We start from the raw sequence: 15,513 nt of genomic DNA, 5'->3' as shown, positions 1-15,513 counted from the left end.
ATGAAAACGAAAATAAGTTGCATCATGTGCCCACGTCATATTAGGATTTTTCCCTATATCATTATACTATACGTGTGTATGTATGTAAGTATGAGTTTATTTGGAGATTAGCATCTGTTAAATTGCATATAGTGTGGTATATATTTTGGAATGGCAGTATTTTGTTTCTGGATGAGAGTGAGTGACTGTTTTCTTGCTGGGCTCAGTTGTGTATAGATAAACCGGGATATGCTTTGGGCCTTCTGGCCTCCCTGCCTGTGATTGGGGACAGTGAGTTGGGGCAGGCGGACGACGAACCCCTCCTCTCCTTCTCCTGTGGCGCCTTCATTACCATGACCAAGTAAGACTACTGAGGACTGGAACCGCATCTTATATAACTCCTATGGGATTGCATCAAATAAGAAGCTACAGATTTAGATGTTTCTTCCTCTGAACTGGTTGTTCCATCTGTCAGTTACAGCTGGAAGGGCTGCAGGATCACTGTGAAGGAGCTGCAGTCCATCTCTCCACAAGGAGGCAGCCAAGAGGCCTACCTTGACCTGATGCTTATTGAGCTGGAGTACTGCAAGTGAGAAGACGATGACACTCTTTGAACTCTTTAAACAACTTAAATGACTGCTGCGTTGAGTTCTCAAATGTTTCTCCAAATGATAGGTGTACTTTATGTTAAAGACTATCATTTCAGTGCTATTGATGCTGTTTATGGATATACAGCATAACCCAGTAACTGCTGTGTGACTGTCTGTTTGTAGCCAGCTGTTCCATCCATACCTGCTGCAGCTGATGGCAGTGAGCATGTCCAGTGACCTGATGAGGGTCCGTCTGGTGTTTGAGCGGGTCCACGTGGGCTCTCTGCACAACTTGCTGCACCAGAGGGTAATCCCCACCACACATACACACACTTTCAACATTTATATGTGTTTTGTACTTACACATTCATTCAATTTAACAAATGTATTTGTGCACCTCACCAGCGTGCTGAGTTTCCAGTGCTGCGTGCTGAGACCATGCTGTTGGTGGTGCTGCAGGTGTGTGAGGCTCTGCTCTACCTGCACGGTCGGGCCCTGGTGTTGCGAGCGCTTTCCTCCCACAGCATCCTCCTCACACACCCTGGCGTGGCCAAACTCTCCGGCCTCGGCTTCATGGTGCCCAGGTAGGAAAAAAGGGAAACTTGCACTACTAGGTCTTTCTTCTTCCTAAACCAATTTTGTTGTAGTCCATGCGCCTGCAATGAAATACTGAACATTATTCCATAAGGGTGGTAAGTAATGAGTATTGGTCTGTATGTCTTGTTCTTCTCCCAGTGACAATAGTCACCGCAGACCCTCGGCTCACCTGCCCCTGCCCCCAGGCCTGTACAACTGGGCCGCCCCTGAGGTGATCAGACGGAGACCCTGCACAGGGAAGGCTGACCTCTACAGCCTGTGTGCCATCATCCAGGAGCTTTATACAGGTAGCTACTCCGTCTGTTGTCAACTGCAGCAGTGTGAATATTTGTGTGACCTTGGTGTGTGTGTTCTACCGTAGACACAGTGCCGTGGGGCCCGGTGGACCCTCGTTGGATCAGGCAGACTGTAGAGTCGGGCCAGGCCCTGGCTACAGATTCCAGTGTGCCCCAGCCTTACTACGCCCTGGTCAGGGTGGGCCTGCAGCCCCGCCCCGAGGACCGCACACACAGCCTGCAGGACTTGCGCTATACACTGCGCCAAGACATGAAGGTATAGACTGCAGCCTAGGCACTCCACCAACATAAGCAATGGTTGGTGTCGTAATAGTGGCAGCTGCCTCACATGGATTTGTTATTATGACCTCTCTGTGGTGATCCTGGTGTGTGTGGTAGGAGCTGTCCCAAGTAGGGGGAAGGAGGAGGAGTGGGCTGTACACAGACGTAGGAGGAGGGCTCAGGCCTGCAGGATGGAGTCCAGAGTCCGCCCCAGTCAAGAAGCCTGCAGGTGCTGGTGGTGAACAGAGCACATACAAAACACCCTGAACAATATAAACATTTAAAAAAAGGGTTTTATCCATGTCTTTTTCCCTCTTTCTCAGACCTCAGGCCTACCGCCTACACTGACCCACAGGAAGGTTCTTTAGGCAGTTCCATGGACACTAGAGTGGACAGGGAGATCCAGGACCAGCTCAACGAACTGGACAAACTGCTGGACAGAGAGAACGAGACAGAGGGGGGAGAAGGAGGAATGTCAACAGACTCTGAACAGCCCATATTCCACCGTGACATCTCTTTTAGGGACATCCTGCCCCTGGATGACTGGCGCCTGTGCTCTGTTGTGCCATCGGAACCCTACAACACCCAAGAAGAAGAGTCTGACTCCAGCACTGTAACAGAGGAGGAAGAAGAGGAGCGGACAATTATGAAGGAGAGGGCTGTTCAGCCAGAGCGCCCAGTGTCCGGAAAGCTCTCGGAGCACATCAGCTCCATCGTCCTCAACCTCAAGGTCTCCCAGGTACTGTTGCAGCAGTCTGAGTGCAACCTGGCCACCGTGGAAACAGGCCGTTCTCGACGGCAACAGGAGCGGGGGGCGGTCGATGAGGTGGACGGAGGGGCAGAGGGAAAAGATCCTCAGACCCCCCACATCTCCTCTTCAGCCTCCACCTCCCTCTCCTCCACTCTCTCTGGGTCGGTGTGTAGTTACATGTCCCGCGCAGTGGGGCCTCCTTCACAGTACCGCCTCCTACCACATGGTGTCCACCCCTCGGCCAAGAGACTGGAGGCCCAGCTACTGAAGGGAGGAGAGTCCATGCCGCTCAGCGCTGAGGAGCTGGCCGCGTGGCAGAGGGAGTATCCTGCAGAGGAATACCCTAATCTGGAGTGCAGTACTCTGGAGTGCCCTTCGGAGGAGTACCCTACTTTGGAGTGCACTACTTCGGAGGAAACCGGCAGCGAGGGCGAGGAGATGAGCCACTATAGCTCGGCTCCGGAGGACAGCTTTGTCAACATATGCCCCAGAAGGCAGCAGCAGGTAGCACACCACCACAAATTGCAACCTCTGGTGTTACACACACACACAACTGCAACTCTGAGTCTCACAAAAGTGCCATGATTGGATGAAGAATATATTCCCATAGTACAGTTTGTCACAACTATAGTCACAACACAACCTGGGAAGAGCTATCTGAGTGAGTGACTGCTGTCTGTCTGGTAGGCAGGTAGAGATGGAGGCTCCAGAGGGACAGTGAGAGGAGGTCCGCAGGCAGAGACAAAGCAGCAGTCAGTGGACAGACAGGAACTCACTGACAGGTACAGAACACTGACAAAGGCAGCACTGTTCTCTGCTCTAAATCCATATGCATACGGTAGAAAGTATGTGTGGGATATAAAACTCGCAGTGGCCTCATTTAGTCAAACTGTATGGTGGGGACAATTGTGCAAATCTAACCCAAAATGTACAATAATTGCAACACCAATACCCTACAATTAGCTACAACAGTATACCTTTGAGCAACATTTTCTGTTTAAAAAATGACTAGGATTTGGTGACACATCACTTTACATTTTGTTTGCGTGTTTTTGACAACCTGCTCCCTCTGCCCCATCCCAGGCTCTGTCTGTCTTCTGAGGGGACAGAATCTCTTGAGGACAGTCCCAGACAGCCTGAGCTCCCAGCCAAGGCCAAATGGACCAGTGAGATTTCACTATATTATACACTGAACAAAAATATAAGCGCAACATGTAATGTGTTGGTTTCATGAGCTGAAATAAGAACCCATAAATTGTCCATACGTACAAAAAGCATATGTCTCTCAAATTTTGTGCACAAATAATCCATCCACCTGACAGGTGTGGCATATCAAGAAGCTGATTATAAACAGCATGATCATTACACAGGTGCAACTTGTGCTGGGGACAAGATAAAACCACTCTACACAGCCCGGACCTCCATCTGGCTATGTCACCTACGGGATCGTCTGAGACCAGCCACCCGGACAGCTGATAAAGCTGGGTTTGCTCAACCAAATACTTTCTGCACAAACTGTCAGAAACCGTCTCAGGGAAGCTCATCTGCCCGCTCGTCGTCCTCACCTTGTCGTCCTTGACCTGACTGCAGTTCGGCGTGGTAACCAACTAATTGGGAAAATGCTCACCTTCGATGGCCACTGGCACGCTGGAGAAGTGTACTCTTCACAAATTAATCCTGGTTTCAACTGTGTGGGCACAATTGTTTCAACTGTACTGAGTAGACGGCATGTATGGTGTCATGTGTGCGAGAGGTTTGCTGATGTCAACATTGTGAACAGAGTGCCCCTATGGTGGGGTTATGGTATGGGCAGGCATGAGCTACGGACAACTAACACAATTGCATTTTATTGATGGCAATTTGAATGCACAGAGCTACTGTGGCGATACTGAGGCCCATTGTTGTGCCATTCATCCACCACCATCACCTCATGTTTCAGCATGATAGTGCACAGCCCCATGTCGCAAGGGTCTGTACACAATTCCTGGACGCTGAAAATGTCCCAGTTCTTTCATGGCCTGCATACTCACCAGACATGTCACCACTAACCAGCATGTTAGAATGCTCTGAATACACATGTACGATAAATGGTGGTCACCCCACTATATGATTTTCTGATCCACACCCCTAACTTTAAAAGTTATCTATGACCAACAGATTCATATTTATATTCCCAGCCATGTGAAATCCATAGATTAGGTCCTAATTAATTTTTCAATTAACTGATTTCCTTATGAACTAACTCTGTAAATTCTTTGAAATTGCTTTTTTATATATTTTTGTTCAGTGTACATGCATTATACTCAAGTTACAGTTCACAGAACACCATCTTTACATTTATTATAGTTCTGACCCCAACTTCCTCATCCTCTCATAGGTGAGGTGTCAGAGTTGGTGGCCAGGATGACCCGGGGGCGTCTGGGGGTGGCTGTGGGCCCCCCTGCCAGCAGTGACAGTGAGGAGATGGAGGACAGACAGGGGTTTGGGCGAGTGTTGGAACCGCCCAGACCCAGACAGGACCCCCTGGGGCGCAGTGACAACGGCTACAGGTCCTCTCCAGACCCTGCCTCAAAGCCACAGAAAGCTGCAGCTGAGGCCCTCGAAAGCAGCTCTGAGCTGGAGCTGATCTTCAAAAGCTTTGCAGGTGATGCAGCTGATAAGCATGCTATACTGTCCTTATGCTCAGAAGCATAGTAGGATAGGATCATATCTATCTTCTGTCTCAGTATCTCATCTTTCTATACAGGTGTCCAGAGTGAGAGTGAAGAGGATGCAGATTTCCACACAGTGAACCGCTCCTTCAATATGACATGTGGGGTTTGGGAGGGCTCAGGACAAAGGGAGGTTAGATGAGAGAAGCAAAACTTCAACTCTGCACCCCATAGAGAACATAATCATCAGATTATATTAGTTAAAATGTTACACACTCAGTATTAAACCCTTGACCTTGTGTGTCCAGGAGGAGGGAACCTCTGAGTCAGACTACACCCAGTCTCCTGTGGAGCCTTCCAGCATGTTCTACACCCCCAACCCAGAGCAGAGGAACAACCCATCCAGAGACAGCCAGGTCTAGTAGTTCTTAGTTAACGTAATAGTTACAATGCCTTCAGAAAGTATTCATACCCCTTGACTTATTCCACATTTTGTTGTGTTACAGCCTGAATTCAAAATGGATTAATAGATTTTTGTTCTACCATTAAAAATTAAAAAAAGTCACCTTTATTTAACCAGGTAGGCAAGTTGAGAACAAGTTCTCATTTACAATCCTGACCTGGTCAAGATAAAGCACAGCAGTTCGACACATACAACAACACGGAGTTACACATGGAGTAAAACAAACATACAGTCAATAATACAGTAGAAAAAGAAGTCTATATACAATGTGCGCAAATGAGGTGAGATAAGGGAGGAAAAGGCCAAGGTGGTGAAGTAAATGGTAGATTTGCAGTGGAAGAATGTGCAAAGTAGAGAGAAATAATGGGGTGCAAAGGAGCAAAATAAATAAATACAGTAGGGGGAGAGGTAGTTGTTTGGGCTATGTACAGGTGCAGTAATCTGTTAGCTGCTCTGACAGCTGGTGCTTAAAGCTAGTGAGGGAGATAAGTGTTTTCAGTTTCAGAGATTTTTGTCGTTCGTTCCAGTCATTGGCAGCAGAGAACTGGAAAGAGAGGCGGCCAAAGGAAGAATTGGTTTTGGGGGTGACCAGAGAGATATACCTGCTGGAGCGCGTGCTACAGGCTATGGTGACCAGCGAGCTGAGATAAGGGGGGACTTTACCTAGCAAAGACTTATAGATGACCTGGAGCCAGTGGGTTTGATGAAGCGAGGGCCAGCCAACGAGAGTGTACAGGTCGCAGTGGTGGGTAGTATATGGGGCTTTGGTGACAAAACGGATGGCACTGTGATAGACTGCATCCAATTTATTGAGTAGGGTATTGGAGGCTATTTTGTAAATGACATCGTCGAGGATCGGTAGGATGGACAATTTTACGAGGGTATGTTTGGCAGCATGAGTGAAGGATGCTTTGTTGCGAAATGGGAAGCCAATTCTAGATTTAACTTTGGATTGGAGATGTTTGATGTGAGTCTGGAAGGAGAGTTTATAGTCTAACCAGACACCTAGGTATTTGTAGTTGTCCACATATTCTAAGTCAGAACCGTCCAGAGTAGTGATGCTGGACGGGCGGCAGGTGCAGGCAGCGATCGGTTGAAGAGCATGCATTTTGTTTGACTTGTATTTAAGAGTGAACCTGATTTTAGAAATGTTTGCAAATGTATTGAAAATTCAATCCAGAAATATCTAATTTACATAAGTATTCACACCCCTGAGTCAATACTTTGTAGAAGCACCTTTGGCATTACAGCTTTGAGTTGTCTTGGCTATGTCTGTATCAGTTTTACACATCTGGATTTGGAGATTTTCTCCCATTGTTCCTTGCAGATTTTCTCAACCTCTTGCTGTTCAGTTAATCTTCAGGTTTTTCCACAGATTTTCAATGGGATTCAAGTCTGGGCTTTGGCTGGGCCACTCAAGGACTTTCACATTCTTGTTCTGAAGCCATTCCAACGTTGCTTTGGCTATATGCTTAGGGTCGTTGACCTGTTGGAATGTAAATCTTAGCCCCAGTCTTTTATTTACACTGAAGCAGGTTGTCATAAAAGATTTGCTTGTATTTGTCTCCATTCATTGTTCCCTCTATCCTTACCAGTCTCCCTATCGCTGCCGCTGAAAAATATTCCCAAAGCATGATGCTGCCACCACCATGGTTCACAGTATGGATGGTGTTAGATAGGTGATGAGCAGTGCCTGGTTCAGGCCAAAGAGTACAATTTTTGTCACATCAGACCAAATAATCTTTCACGTGCCTTTTTGCCTTCACGTGCCTTTTTGCCTTTTAATCAGGATTGGCTTCCACCTGGCTCCTCTCCCATAAAACCCAGATTGGTGAAGTGGTATAGAGAGACTGTTGTTCTCTCATCTCAGCCAAGGAACTCTGTAGTTCTGCCAGAATGGTCATTGGGTTCTTTGCCACCTCCCTGACCAAGGTCCTACTTGCCCGGTTGGAGGGCCAGCTCTAGGCAGAGTCTGGGTAGTTCCATATTTTTTCCAATGATGGAGACCACTGTACTCTTTTAAACTTTCAATACTATAGACATTGTTTTATACACTACATGGCCAAGTGTGTGTGTGGACACCCCTTCAAATTAGTGGATTTGACTATTTCAGCCACACCTTTTGCTGACGGGTGTATATAATCAAGCACACAGCCATGCAATCTTCATAGACAAAAATTGGCAGTAGAATGGCCAGTACTTAAGAGCTCAGTGACTTTCAATCAAATGTATTTATAAAGCCCTTCTTACATCAGCTGATGTCACAAAGTACTGTACAGAAACCCAGCCTAAATCCCCAAACAGCAAGCAATGTAGGTGTAGAAGCACTTTCAATGTGGCACTGTCATAGGATGTCACCTTTCCAACTAGTCAGTTTGTCAAATGTCTGCCTTGCTGTTATTGTGAAGTGGAAACGTCTAGCAACAACAGCTCAGCTGCGAAGTGGTAGGCCACACAAGCTCACAGACCGGGACTGCAGCGCGCTGAACCATGTAAAAATTGTCTATCCTCGGTCGCAACACTCACTACCGAGTTCGAAACTGCTTTTGGAAGCAACATCAGCGCAATAACTGAAATCCATTAAATGGATTTCCATGGCTGAGCAGCTGCACACAAGCCTAAGATCACCATGTGCAATGCCAAGCGGGGACCAAGTCCATATTAATGCCCATGATTTTGGAATGAGATTGTTTGAAAAGCAGGTGTCCACATACTTTTGGTGTGTATGTCTCATCACAAGTATATCTCGGAGCTCTGCAGACAGTGCCTTGGACTTCATGTTATAGTTTCTGCTCTATATGTGAAATCAAAATATTTCTCTGTCCGCTTTTGTATATAATCTATACGGAACAAAAATATAAACGCAACAATTTCAATGATTTTACTGAGTTACAGTTCATATCAGGACATCATTCAATTGAAATAAATTAGGCCCTAATCTATGGATTTCACATGAGTGTGCAGGGGTGCAGCCATGGGTGTGACTTGGAGGGCATAGGCACACCCACTGGGGAGCCAGGCCCAGCCAATCAGCATGAGTTTTTCCCCACAAAATGGCTTTATTACAGACAGAAATACCCCTCAGACGATCCCGCATATGAAGCCGGATGTGGAAGTCCTGGGCTGCTGTGGTCTGCAGTTGTGAGGCCCGTTGGACGTACTATCAAATTCTCTAAAACAACTTTTGAGGCAGCTTATTATCTGCCAACAGCTCTGGTGGACATTCCTGCAGTCAGCATGCCAATTGCATGCTCCCTCAACTTGAGACATCTGTGGCATTGTGTTGTGACAAAACTGCACATTTTAGTGGCCTTTTATTGTCCCCAGCACAAGGTGCACCAGTGTAATGATCGTGCTGTTAAATCATCTTCTTGACATGCCACACTTGTCAGGGGGATGGATTATCTTGGCTACGGGGAAATGCTCATTAACAGGGATATGAACAAATTTGTGCACAATTTGTGAGAAAAAAGCTTTTTTTGTGTACTTACGGAAATCTTTTGGGATTTTTTTATTCCAGCTCATGAAACATGGGCCAACACTTTACATGTTGCATTCATATTTTTGTTCAGTGTAGATCATGTATTCTATTGTACTTGGTACTGATTCATAGATTTTCTGTTTTCTTGCTTGATCGTGTGACATATTTATTGATGAAATGTTTGTTTTCACTTTTCATTCATGCACTTTCTTGCACTTATTTTTTGGGCACAATGACATTTTAATAAACATCTTTATTTTGCATTCAAGCCTCAGTTTTGGATTTATTTGTTTTTTTCGACAGTGTGCGGGTCTCCACCTCTTCCAATAGTTTCTGCTCTGGCATGCACTGTCAACTGTGGGACCTTATATCGACAGGTGTGTTTCTTTCTAAATCATGTCCAAACAATTTAATTGGCCACAGGTGGAATCCAAGTTGAAGCTACGTTGAGGATGATCAATGTAAATTGGATGCACCTGAGCTCAATTTGGAGTGTCCTAGCAAAGGGTGTGAATGCTTACGTAAATTAGATTTCTGTATTTCATTTTCAATAAATGTTCCATTATGTCATTATGTCATTATGGGGTACTGTGGGGTGTGTGATGGGTGAGAATCTATTTTGAATTAAAGCTATAACACTGTAATAAGTCGATGGGTATGAATACTTTATGACGGCACTGTATATGGTATAACATAACGTAGGAGTAGTTAGTTATTTAGCTAATTAGTTAGTCATGCATGTAGTTAACTGTAGTTTTTGGTTTCCTCTTGTTAGAGCCCCGTCAGCTCAGAGGAGGACCTGGATGTGACAGTGGAGGTGTGTAGGGCTGCTGACAGTAGGACTGTACCAGAGGAGCAGAAGCTGGAGACCAAACACGGGAGTAAGATAGCTGTGTGTGTGTTTTGACACTCAACCAGAGTTTGAGCAGTATTTCAGTTTGGAAGCCATCATATTCACTGCTGGGTCATTCAGGCAGTAGTAGATGAGGACAGATAATAAACTGATGTAGTGTTCATTTCCCTAGAGTGTCAGCCTGTACAGGAGTCAGATGAGATTGACATAAACCCCACTGTCAGTCAGCAAGCACCCTTTCCAATGGCCAGGTAGGAGCAGCACCAACACACTGACGCTCCATGGTAGAATCAACTGTACAATATGATTATGTAATATATGTGTGAGTTGTCAATAGATAGATTAATGCTTAAGTGCAGATTAATGCTTAAGGTTTATAAATCCCTGTTAGAACCTGATGGGAATGTTGTTTAGGAGCTCTGGAAAAGGTGAGACTGTAGTCCTGTGTAGCTCAGTTGGTAGAACATGGTGCTTGTAGGTTTGATTCACATGGGGGACCAGTATGAAACATTTATGCTCTCACTACTGTTGCTTTGGAGAAGAACGTCTGCTAATTGACAAATGTAAAGAGTAGATTGAAGTGTGATATAGTCAAGAACCAACAGTTCTTCCTTTGGGAGTATGTCCACATATCTGTGTGCCACACGGAGTATTTCTGCAGAACATGTATGTTATGTTATGTTATGTTATGTTATGTTATGTATGTATGTATGTATGTATGTATGTATGTATGTATGTATGTATGTATGTATGTATGTATGTATGTATGTATGTATAGTGGTCTACCTGACCTGGCTGATGTCTCCAGCATCATGTGCTCACCCACCCAGCACCATGAGTGGTTGGGCCAGGAGAGACTGCAACCCAGCCCCCTGAACAGACGGCCTCCGCCCTGCTACAGCACCCCACGCAGCCCAGGTACCAACCAACGCCACCCAGCCACCAGAGTGTTACATTTAAGCTCCATTATACGCATACATTTGCCATCAGCATTATTTGCTACAAAGTGCGTCCTACCTGCTACACTCAGAGGGGAAGAGTGTCTTTATTCTATTTTCCTGTACTATACCATAGTCATTGATTATGCCTAAGTACAATAGCTTTGGTCCCGTTTTTCGCAAGTACTCATGAAATTGTTGCTAGTGATTGTACTAAATGTTCCTCTAATTACACAAGTTGCTATTGTTTACATAGTCAATGTAGCTAACTAGAGTTTCGCTAGCGAGTAGCTTTTAATTCATAAATCGTAGTACAATATCCAGTGGTGTATAGTCGAGGCCCTATGCAACCAAAATCAACTTTATTTCAAACATACATTACCAGTCAGTTCACACACCTTGCATTGGTTCCTTGAGTGTGCGTGTTTAATACCAGGAGCACTACTTTTACAAGTTAAATTGCAGCAAGATATCACTGGTATACTTGTTTTGGTGTGGTGCAGCGACTGCGCCCAACTACAGAGCCATGGGGGTCACTGGGGAGCCCATCCCCCCTCTGCCCAGCCTGCTGGACACCTCCACCTGGGGCAGCACCCGCTCCCTGCCCCCCCACACCGAGAGCTTCGCCATTGCCAGCCTGGGAGCCAGCACGGTCAGAATAGTCAGCACTCTCCCAGTCAGAACAATGTTACAATTAATTCTTCAGACCTGTCGAAATATATAGTACGCGGGTGCCAACCGACCCTGGTCCTGGAGATGTACAGGGTGTGAAGTTTTACCCATTATCAACGTAACTGAAATGTTGATATATCTTGGCTGCTCTATCTACAGACAGACCTCTCCAGACAGACCTCACCCCTGATGAGAGACTCCTCCCTCGAGGAGACTGGGACGCACGTGGGCGTGTCAGAGTTCACCACAGCCAGCTCCGGAGAGAGACGGACCACAGGGACCAGCCAGGAGGGCGTGGGCTCTACCTACACCGTACCCATCACCAGCCAAGAAAGGGAGGAGGTGGAGGAGAGAGAGAGTTTAGAGGAGAAGAACATGGAGTATCTCGAAGGGGAGAGAGGGATGTCGCTGGCTGCTGACAGGAAAGAAGAGTTGGAAGGGTCCGATCAGGGTAGCTGTGCTGGTGTGGATGTTGACCTGATGGATGAAGATCCTCTGGATGCTAGCTCCTCTGTTTTAGAGGGAGGTGAGGTGTTGTCTCCAAACATAGTTCTGGAGGAGCGGGTGCAGGCTTTTATAGAAGCTCTATCCATGTTAACCCAACCCCCCCCCAACAAAAATTTGTGATGACATTAAATCAATGTGGGGAAACCTATTAGATTTTTAAAAAGTAATTACGTAAGAATTGTATTTTATGTTTTATTATGTAAATCCAATGTCATGGTGACATTTTTTGATTTCACGTTTAATTCCTGTTAGTTGACAACTCAACCAAATGTAAATCGGAACTGACGTCTGCGCCCAGTGGGAACTCGCCTGATTCAATTAAGCAAGGTGTTGCTGATCAGTTGAATGTTATTGTCAGTAACTGCATTTCAACTAACTGACGTGAAATTACTATTAGATCAGTATGTCAACCCCAGACCAGTGTACTATGTATGTTTGGTGGTAGACTGTGTTCAGTTATAAACCTGTCTCTGCAGAAGATGAACTTGTGTCAGATGAGGAAGAGTTGCCTGGCGAAGAGGAGACAGACCATGAAGATGAAGATGTGATTAATGATCAAGTGCTAACTGACGAAGAGGGTTCTGTGGCCAGTACACAGCAGGCAGAGACATCAGGAGCTCACCATGGCAGCACACACAGTGAAGGTACTACACTGCATTACATCAGCATTATAAGAAAATAAAAACAGTATCTCTAAACAGTAGCAAATACATATTTCTAATAAGAAATTGACCCAAAAGCAATTTACCTCTGTTCAGATTACCTTTCAGGCTGTCCAGACACAGAGGGAGCTGCAGCATCTGTACAGCAGAGCCAGGCCAAAGGCCTGTCTGGGGGCCCAGACTCACTGGAGGAAACTGACAGGTAGGCCTTACTAAACATAGTGTATTCAGAACCTTTGACACTTTCCACATTTTGTTACGTTACAGCCTTAATCTAAAATGGATTAAATGAAGAAATTCTCAATCTACAGAATACCCAGAATGAAACAGAGTTTAAGAAAGGTTTGCAAATGTATTAAAAATAAACATACCTCAAAGTTGTGCTCAGGTGAATCCTGTTTCCATTGATCATCCTTGATGTTTCTTCAACTTGATTGGAATCCACCTGTGGTAAATTCAATTGATTGGACATGATTTGAAAAGGCACACACCTGTCTATACAAGATTCCACAGGGCATGTAAGAGCAAAGAGCAAAAACCAAGCCAAAATGTATGCAGCATTGAAGGTCCAAGAACACAGTGGCCTCCATCATTCTTAAATGGAAGAAGTTTGGAACCACCAAGACTTTTTCTAGAGCTGGCTGCCCGGCCAAACTGAGCAATCAGGGGAGAAGGTCCTTGGTCAAGGAGATGACCAAGAACCCAATGGTCACTCTGACAGAGCTCCAGAGTTCCTCTGTGGAGATGCGAGAACCTTCTAGAAGGACAACCATCTCTGCAGCACTCCACCAATCAGGCCTTTGTGGCAGAGTGGCCAGACAGAAGCCACTCCTCAGTAAAAGGCACGACAGCCTGCTTGGAGTTTGCCAAAAGGCACCTAAAGGACTCTCAGACCATGACAAACAAGATTCTCTGTTCTGGTGAAACCAAGATTGAACTATTTGGCAGAATGCCAAGCGTCATGTCTGGAAGAAATATGGCACCACCCCTGCAGTGAAGGATGGTGGTGACAGCATCATGCTGTGGGGATGATTTTCAGCAGCAGGGACTGGGAGTCTAGTCAGGATCAAGGGAAATAGGAACAGAGCAAAGTACAGAGAGAGAGAGCCTTAATGAAAACCTGCTCCAGAGGCCTCAGGACCTCAGACTGGGGCGAAGTTCACCTTCCAACAGGATAACAACCCTAAGCACACAGCCAAGTCAACACAGGAGTGGCTTCGGGACAAATCTCTGAATGTTCTTGTGTGGCCCAGCCAGAGCCTGGACTTGAACCCGATCGAACATCTCTGGAGAGACCTGAAACTAGCTGTGCAGTGACACTCCCCATCCAACCTGACAGAGCTTGAGAGGATCTGCAGAGAATGGGAGAAACTCCCCAAATACAGTTGTGCCAAGCTTGAAGCATCATACCCAAGAAGACTTGAGGCCGTAATCGCTGCTAAAGGTGCTTCAACAAGTACTGAGTAAAGGGACTGAATACTTGTAAATTTGATAATTTTGCATATATATATATATATATATATATATATATATATATATATATATATATATATATATATATATATATATATATATATATTGACTTCAACTGACTTCAATATATATATAAAAAAAGTTTCTTAAAAACCTGCTTTTGCTTTGTCATTATGGGGTATTGTGTGTAGATTGAGGAAACAAAACAATTTAATACATTTTAGAATAAGGCTGTTATTACATAACAAAATTTGATCAAAGTCAAGGTCTGAATACTTTCTGAATGCACTGAAGCTCTGGCTAGGGGTCACAACTGTGCCTGCTTTTGTTCCAGCCAACACTTAGTTTATTAACTCCCAACCTCCAGGACCAGGGTTGGAGACTACTGTATTGGACATTATTTCTGCCGTATTTATTAATTGACTATATTACCAGACTAGTGATATAATACCAAAAGAGTAGTTCCCCTAAAGTGGTAAAGTTCACAAGTGACGTATACTCAGGCACGCTCTCTCTCCCTCCAGAGCTCACTCTACTCTGGATGAGGTGCTGCAGGGCATGTTGGTGGAAAGGGCCGCTGGTCAAAGGGTTCTGAAAAGTCCAGGTCTGGTTGCACACCCCAAACAGCAGTGAGTGCCCAGCCATTAGCATATAACCTTACAAACTAATCCAATATCCACAGTTGAAGTCAGTCCAACATAGTTTACTAATTAGTAGTGATGCACTGATATGACATTTCTGGCCGATATCGATATTTTCCTTGCCAAAAAAAAAAGATACCAATATTACAATTTTTAGCGGCCTTTTAAGCAATCTAAACTCAGCAAAAAAAATAAACGTCAACTGCGTTTATTTTCAGAAGACTAAACATGTAAATATTTGTATGACATAAGATTCAACAACTGAGACATAACTGAACAAGTTCCACAGACATGTGACTAACAGAAATGGAATAATGTGTGGTCAAAATCAAAAGTAGCAGTCAGTATCTGGTGTGGATCCAGCTGCATTAAGTACTGCAGTGCATCTCCTCCTCATGGACTGCACCAGATTTGCCAGTTCTTGCCATGAGATGTTACCCCACTCTTCCAACAAGGCACCTGTAAGTCCCGGACATTTCGAGGGGGGAATGGCACTAGTCCTCACCCTCTAATCCAACAGGTCCCAGACGTGCTCAATCGGATTGAGATCTGGGCTCTTCGCTGGCCATGGCAGAACACTGACATTCCTGTCTTGCAGGAAATCACGCACAGAATGAGTAGTATGGCAGGTGGCATTGTCATGCTGGAGGGTCATGTCAGGATGAGCCTGCAGGAAGGGTACCACATGAGGGAGGAGG

The 15,513-nt window shown here is 45.3% G+C and overlaps 1 protein-coding gene across 4 annotated transcripts in view; it reads left to right on the top strand.

The window, feature by feature from the left end:
- The window catches only part of LOC118390029 (inactive serine/threonine-protein kinase TEX14-like), a 30,122-nt gene that overhangs the window by 8,447 nt on the left and 6,162 nt on the right, over positions 1 to 15,513 (top strand). For 2 of the 4 annotated variants that reach the window (XM_035780164.2, XM_035780160.2), the window contains exons 7-27: positions 207 to 340; positions 455 to 568; positions 753 to 876; positions 975 to 1,153; positions 1,305 to 1,453; positions 1,528 to 1,718; positions 1,841 to 1,952; positions 2,047 to 2,978; positions 3,162 to 3,256; positions 3,558 to 3,640; positions 4,852 to 5,118; positions 5,221 to 5,318; positions 5,434 to 5,541; positions 9,845 to 9,950; positions 10,095 to 10,173; positions 10,701 to 10,840; positions 11,364 to 11,512; positions 11,692 to 12,058; positions 12,516 to 12,683; positions 12,798 to 12,903; positions 14,699 to 14,803. In XM_035780164.2, coding sequence (XP_035636057.1) covers positions 207 to 340; positions 455 to 568; positions 753 to 876; positions 975 to 1,153; positions 1,305 to 1,453; positions 1,528 to 1,718; positions 1,841 to 1,952; positions 2,047 to 2,978; positions 3,162 to 3,256; positions 3,558 to 3,640; positions 4,852 to 5,118; positions 5,221 to 5,318; positions 5,434 to 5,541; positions 9,845 to 9,950; positions 10,095 to 10,173; positions 10,701 to 10,840; positions 11,364 to 11,512; positions 11,692 to 12,058; positions 12,516 to 12,683; positions 12,798 to 12,903; positions 14,699 to 14,803 — 3,806 coding nt within the window. The remainder of the gene's footprint in view (positions 1 to 206; positions 341 to 454; positions 569 to 752; positions 877 to 974; positions 1,154 to 1,304; positions 1,454 to 1,527; positions 1,719 to 1,840; positions 1,953 to 2,046; positions 2,979 to 3,161; positions 3,257 to 3,557; positions 3,641 to 4,851; positions 5,119 to 5,220; positions 5,319 to 5,433; positions 5,542 to 9,844; positions 9,951 to 10,094; positions 10,174 to 10,700; positions 10,841 to 11,363; positions 11,513 to 11,691; positions 12,059 to 12,515; positions 12,684 to 12,797; positions 12,904 to 14,698; positions 14,804 to 15,513) is intronic. The other 2 variants (XM_035780165.2, XM_035780166.2) reach the window with 2 other exon arrangements.

This window comes from Oncorhynchus keta, chromosome 11 (assembly GCF_023373465.1).
Source record: "Oncorhynchus keta strain PuntledgeMale-10-30-2019 chromosome 11, Oket_V2, whole genome shotgun sequence".
In the NCBI taxonomy this organism is placed as follows: Eukaryota; Metazoa; Chordata; class Actinopteri; order Salmoniformes; family Salmonidae; genus Oncorhynchus; species Oncorhynchus keta.
The sequence above is the reverse complement of the archived record's forward strand: the minus strand, read 5'-3'. Positions and strand labels throughout refer to the sequence as shown.